Here is a 7326-nt window from a genome sequence, read left to right on the forward strand (position 1 = left end):
GCCTGCTGCTCCCCTCAGCAGTGTACTTCATCGATCTGCCTGTTCTGCTCCCCACTCTGTCTCTGGTGAAGCCTCTCACCACCCGTGAGCCTCTGGCCTGTACCCCAGTTCTGTATGTACAAATAAATAAATCTTTAAAGAAAAAATAAAGAAAATGTCCTAGTTGGATAAGCAAAAAAAAAAAAAAAAAAAAAAAGGTTTCACTATCAACTTTATCAACTTTAGAATATTTAATACAAATAAGCCTGAAATAGCTTGTAAAATCTGATGTAGAATTATCAATGTGAGTTTTAAGAAAAAAAATGTAAATGAGAAATCAAAGAATAGCTTTGCTCAAAAAATGATCTTGATACTAAGGTTTTTGACTGCAAGCTAGCTGTACCTCTTCAGCTTGCATGATTAATTCACTAGAGTATCCAATTTTATCTGTCTGTCATTGAAGCCAGTAAAACTTTTAGCTGGAATGTTGAATTAGTTATTCCTGGAAACTCTCCCATCAAGGAGATAAATTAAGAACTTTGAATGAAGATTGACGATCCAGCCACTCCAAATATACAAGTATTAGGAACCCAGCATTAATAAGCTGTAGTGCCCCAAAATATAGATTATAAAATAGACTCTTCTAAATTATTTTATCAGTGACATATTAAATTAAAAACTGTCATTTCTTATAATATGTAGGTCTGGACTCTGAGATAACTCCAGTCTATCGAAATAGCAACAGGAATATGAGCTTAAAAACTATGGCACCAAAACAGTGCTATGTTGCAAGTATCTGAATGTGATTAGCAGCACATGCCATCAGTAATTAACCAAATTATATCATTTTTGGTGAGTTTATTTGAAAATCTACAAGCTCATATCTATGCATTTTCTCAATGACAACAGTTTAATGTTTGCCTATAAGAACTTATATTTACATCTTGGCAGATTATTACTAACCAGTAAATAATCAAACACTTTTCAGCCTGGCAAATCCCTGAGAACAGTTTTAAGGGACTAATTATAGCACAATACCAAGTAAATGGTGAAATTCTCTCTGGATTGTAGCCTAAAGTAAGGTCTACAATGAACAAAACTATCTTCAGTAACTTGCTAATTGATACTGCATCTGATAAAGATTTCTTTTTTTAAAGGAAGGAAAGTTCCTAAGAGATATGCTATTTTCTTCTTTTTCACTTCAAAGCAGTACAGAGCAAGTAGAGTTTCAAATTGTTGCGGCCCCAGCTGTGAATGAATCTAATTTGGCTCTTGATCACAGAGTTAATAAGCTTAGTACTCTGTATTTCAGGGCATAAGTCCTTGGTCCCTCAAGAGAAGGTGATTGTAATGAAAAAGAGAAACGACAAAGTGCCCGGTTACTTCCTGTAACATAATCTGCCCATTAACTCTCATGGTCAGCCATAGTTCAACCGACCATAATTCATTTGTAAGGCATCGGAAAAGATTTCATCTTTGTTCCCATCTCTTGGAACTTTTGCCTGGACAAAGGCCTTCAGTTACCACAACCATGGTGGGAAGCGAATCTTATATTGAAATGTCTGCTGATAAACAATGCATACAAACTTTGTTTATATTCTTGCCAAATTAATTTTCACTGTTTTTGGAACTGGCTGCAAATATAACATTTCTAGAAAGCTAATAAGCTGATCTTCCTTTTCCATGTGTATAGCAAAAAATATTGAGTATAATATTTTGTTAGTCTTGTTTTTTTTATTTTTTATTTATATATAGGTATTTACACCATTTTTCATTTTTGTACAGTGTATGCTTTCTCCTACAAAATTCCCACCACCAGGTCACACATGCATTGTCATCATAATCCCTTGTGCTCTTCCATCCTGTTTTGACACCTTTCCTTCCCCTTCCCCTTCAGAGTGTCTCTGATATATAGTTGCCTGTTAATTTTGTATTTATTATAATTATTTTGTTGTTTTTATTGAAATGACTGATTCGAAACTATATAGGATTCAGAGGTTCAGGATCACATCTCAGATATATGTTACCGCACCTCAACCACCATCAAGTCAACCATAACCCTTCTCTGCCATTATAGGCTCTCCTATATATCATGCATTCTCTACCCTTTTCCCCACCTCCAGCCCACCCTGCTTCAGTTCTACTACCAGTATAATTTTAAAACCATGAACACAGTTCTGATTGAAATGCATTTCCTGATACCTTTCTAGAAAATCTCATTACCCCTAAGATTTATGCAATTTAGAATTATGAAAAAACTTCACAGGCTCTCTATCTGGATATAAACAACCCCCTGCAAAGATCTAACTTTTTGGTCCACAGGCTTAAGAAAAGACTCAGAATAAGCAAACAGAGGAAAATTGGCTTTCTTAGGAAAATTTCTATTACAAGGAAGGAAATGGAGGCCAAGAACAGGTTGAAGTCACTTATGAAATAAAATTCTGCTATCTCATGATATACAACAACCAAGTGAGTAGTTCCATTTCTCTTAACATGCAATCCTCTTTTGAAGTCTTTTAATTAGATTTTGGAACTTTTTAAAAAAGTTTTATTTATTTATGCATATGAACTGCGGTACAGGCCAGAGGTACGGTGGGTGAGAAGATTCACCAGAGGCAGAATGGGGAGCAGAACATGCAGATGTACTGAAGTACACTACTGAGGGGAGCAGCAGGCAGGTCTGAGAGAATTGCTGTGCCATGTGGGTCAGCTCCCTGGCTGGGATCAAAGTCGTGCTGCAGTGGCTGTGGAGAGCTTCACAGTGCTGTGCTTAACCTGTTGTGCCACCAGGAATAATCCAGGTTTTGGAAATTTAATCATGGGCTAAAAAGAAATTCATTCATTTTGAACAGAAAAAAAATACATACAAATTATAGAAAAGAATAATATTGGGGGCAGAGCCTCAAGTTTGAAAACCATAAAGTTTATTCCCTTTAATGGCTTAGGAAACCTTGAAGATTAGGGAACCAGAGAGCAAAGGAGCTTGGTCATTGCAGGTTCAACTTTCCCTACCTGGGTTCTAATCTCAACTCATTTACAATCTCTAAGGTCTGTTCAGATCATGAGAAAATAGTGTGTGTTTTTCTGCTATAGAAAACTTGTGTATTTTCTCATATCTCCAGCATCAATGCATTTCTCCTTGGGCAGGTTCTGAGCTGTACCTGACATTAATGGAATCCAGCTCACTTGCTGACTGCCGCCCCCTCAACCCGGCCACAACTCCCCCTACCCCACAAAAGCTGTTTGTGCCTCCATCTACAAAGCAAGGTGATTCATTAATAATTTAAAATCAAAATAATCTCACACATCCCTCATATATTTTTTATGGTGTGTGTTCTACAGAAGAGCCTTATTAGTAGAGAAATCGCTCCATTGAAACATAGTCCAGTGGGTCCTGCTCTGGGCAGAGGACCATGACCATTTAAAAAATGAAAGTGTGAAAACAACCAAACAAAACCAAAAACTTCCAAACTAGTTCAGAGAAATATGATGTGAACTCGGCTTTAAAGTGCACAGAAAAACAAAATTCTGCCCACGTAGGACCTGCTGGTGGTAGCTTCACTCCAGCAAGAACTTGTACTTGTTAGGGAAACTAAAGAGAATGCAACTCCCACCTGCTAGTGAAGGTCCTATATGCGATCTAGCTAAAGAATGACTTCTCTGTACTTTTCCATATCTCAAAATCTTACCAGCAAACCCCAGCAATTCTTTGTGTATGGTGAGTTCTTTTTAATTAGGCCTGGTCTTCATTTAATTAACACTGGTCTCGTGAGCAGAACTTTCCCCAACTTCAAACGAGTACAAGTGATTCCTGATCTGATCTGGCAGAACTCATTCTTCAAAGATTCTATTCTGAAATGGACATTCTGAAGACCCAGAGGAGTCTTCTCCATCCAGACAGCTCCCCCCCCCCCCCACAAACACACACACACACACTGCTGAGGCAAGAGAGGTCAGTGTGTGTTTGTTTTGTTCATGTTCACTGAGGTCTCATCTTCTCAGTTTTCCTCTATACCCTACGTGGGCAACTACTTCCTTAGAGAATGCTAGCTGTCAGCCTAAGTGACTACTGAGTCTGTCATTAAAGCAGACAGATGATCCCATAAAAAAATGAAAATCCTTACAAACCTAAGAATCTAAGTTTTGTTGACCAAGTCTAATTTTGAAAGGTATGGCTCTTTGGGAAAAAGAATAAAATCTCCAATCCTGAAGTTAAGCAATTACTAAACACCTTCTTTTCATGAATCTTACTAAATCAAAGCAAACCATCCTGCAGAAACAAACAGCCAAGTGAGCTTCCCCCAAATTAACTATTAACTAGTAGGCACCAGACTAAACTAGTGAGAGAAACAATGCATTAAACTATTTGCTGCTTGTCAAAAGTACACTTAAAGTTTAAAAAACTAGAGTGAAGTATTTTTAGCACTCTCAGTTTTCTATCTAAACCAATTACAGCACCATCATAAACAACAACCATCCAATTGCTATCATGTAAATACCAAGTGTTTTCAGATATTGCTTCTTGTCCACAAAATAATACTACAGGATGTGTATTATTTCATATACTTTAGAAATGTGTAAACAGTTAAAAAGATTTCCAAATATTTATTGAGCATTTGCATTTTCCCACAGTAAGAGCTTTGTATGCCTTCACAAAGTTAGGGAATTAATTTCAAATCCAAAGACTACAAAAGCAACATGTGTATATCTCAGACCACTGCTTCTAAACCCAAACAGACAGGTGTTAAATCATCTAACCATACAGGTATCCAAGGAGTCTTAGAGATGGTACCCTAACTTTTAGATTCTAAGGTCCTCAAAAACACAGACTGCTTTATTTTATGTCTCCAGGCTTGTCCCAAGGCTTGATACACAGGAGACACTCAAAAAATATTTTTTGAATACAACATCTCAACAGAGTAATACACCTCTTCAAAATGCTAAAGGTAAAAACATAAATATAGTTAATTTTTACCACCATAAGGGCAACCCAGAAAGGAATTCAACAAAAATAAAAGAGATGACATAAATACAGAGGTTGTAGCCAAAATGCGATCCTTAGAATCCTGGTAGCAGATACACTCAAAATTCTTGCTGAGTTAAAAACCATGGATACAGCTTCAGTTATATACAACTAGACACTCTAGAGAAGGGAGATGGCCATCTACATTTTTATACACTCCCTAGATAACTCTTAAACACAGGAAACCAAAAGACCTACGGAATAGGAAGTTACAGGAAGCAATTACTTTGCAACAGAGAATAAGATGCACAGACAGGAAGACCAGATAATATCTTGCCTATAAAAGATGATCTTTCGCAAACACCTTTCTTCTGGGACATGGCGGTTCCCTTTGATAAGTGACTGAGAGTTGGCATGAGTCAAAGGGAGGGTGTTCACAATCAGAGAAATTGTGCAGGAAACAGAAAACAAGCCTAATAATTTGCCTTAAAATGAATAAAGTTAACCCCACGCCCCCATAAAAAGGTGAGAGTAAAAATAGAGCATCTACGGTAGCACCTGCACTTCCAGTTAAACTACCAGAAGTTCCCTGCCTTGAAGGCTGCCTTGTGCTGGCCATTTTTCAACTCATGTCTTAAAATAAAGTGACATTTCTGCAGCAAAGAGAACAGTCTTACTTGAAGGGTGGAGGTAGATTATGTCTTTCACTGTGAAGTCTCGGGACTGAGCAGCTTTCAGACAATCAGCCAACAGGCTCAGCAGCAGTAGCCAGGCCAGGGCAGGGCCAGGTTCCATGGCAGACCGAGGTGTCACTCATACAGGGGACCTGGGAGCGGGGACTTAGGATGACTGGAGAGAACTCGCACCTGAAATAGGAAGCAAGATGCATCTCAGTTTCTGACTCAAGAGCCCCAGGAGACTTGGCTAAGTTCCTGTGTTGGTACAGTGAGCTAGAGAGGAATAGGGTTCTGAGAGCACAAAGGAAGTGAGGACACACATTTGGTCATTTTAGAGCATTTAAAAAATTCCAGATAAATCTATACTATTCTCAATCAGGTTGCTAAAGCTCTATTGGTAGCAGCTCCCATAATGTTCAACAGAGATGGGATCAAGAGAGATTGACTTTTAATGAAATTCAGCTTTTATTGTCAGGAGGCCAAGGGACCGTTGCCAGAATGCAACAATAAATAAGTCAGGAACAAAACTCAGAGGCATTTCCCTGATAACAGCAAAGGCCAGGCAGAAGAGCTCAGCCTCACCAGGTCCTGTTGCCCTTGCAAACTTGTACAAACTTTCAGATTTGGGGTGGGGAGGGGGGAAGAGAGGTGGGTAAATCAGTTGTCACCCACACCAAAAATTATTTTTATTGTTCAACATTTCTTTACTCCATAACTAACACTACTGACCATGCATGCACGCTGAGTCCTCTACATGCATCAACTTATCCTTTTAAAATCCCACAAGAGGGGGGCCATCATCACATTTTGAGTAAGCTGAAGTCCAGTAAAGGAGTTGACACAAAACCAGGCAGTCTGACCATGGAGTCTACATTTTTAAGATTTCTTTACTTATGCATACAGAACTGGGGTACAGGCAGAGGCACAGGGGCTGTCAGAGGATTCACCAGAGGTAGAGTGGGGAGCAGAACAGACCGACTGACAAAATACACTGCTGAGGGGAGCAACGGGCGAGTCAGGAGAGGTCTGCCACACCTCTGGGGTGGAGATCGAACTCATGCTGTACTGGCTTTTGCTTCTTCGTGCTATGCATTAACCTGCTGAGCCACCAGGGAGGGCCCGGATCCAACAGTTTTAAACACTAGTTGACACTGTGCTCTTCCTAAGGTTGCTGTATTAGTAGCACTGAGACTTAACCCCAAGGCCACCAAGGAGGCCTCATATTGATAGGAAGTTTTTAAATGAATAGAGAAAATGGAAAAACATAAGGAAATAAGAAATAGATTCAGTAATTTATAATGATAAAGCAATGTTTCAAAATTACAAAACAGGAAAATAATAAATAGCATTAACATAACTTGATTAAAAATTATGAAAAAGGTTCAATGAAACCAAACATTGCATGAGAGAGTAAAATGAATTCCAGATGGATTAGTATGCTCATTACATTTTAAAAAATATGTATTGAGAAAATAGGGTAGAGCACTTATTATCCTGTAATTGCCTAAAGATGCCAATTCCACCCTCACATGCCAATTTCATTTCCACTAGCCATGTTGGATTACATCTTGTGTTCACTTAATAAATGTGACTGCCAGGCATTGTGCTGGGCACTTAATGAGCAATATGATAAGAAAACAATTACCAGTGGTATCTTTCCCTTGCTGAGTAACAGAGTCAAGCATGGTCTCACGCACATGAATGCAG

General features: G+C 38.6%; 1 protein-coding gene across 1 annotated transcript in view; it reads right to left on the reverse strand.

Moving 5' to 3' along the window:
• LYPD6 (LY6/PLAUR domain containing 6) overlaps positions 1 to 5737 on the reverse strand; it is a 23577-nt gene extending 17840 nt beyond the window's left edge. Inside the window, exon 1 of the mRNA XM_004674666.2 lies at positions 5620 to 5737. Within this exon, the coding sequence (XP_004674723.1) occupies positions 5620 to 5737 (118 nt within the window). The remainder of the gene's footprint in view (positions 1 to 5619) is intronic.
• Between the last annotated feature and the right edge of the window lie 1589 nt (positions 5738 to 7326).

Source organism: Condylura cristata, unplaced genomic scaffold, assembly GCF_000260355.1.
Source record: "Condylura cristata isolate star-nosed mole 26May11 unplaced genomic scaffold, ConCri1.0 scaffold00002, whole genome shotgun sequence".
Lineage (NCBI taxonomy): Eukaryota > Metazoa > Chordata > Mammalia > Eulipotyphla > Talpidae > Condylura > Condylura cristata.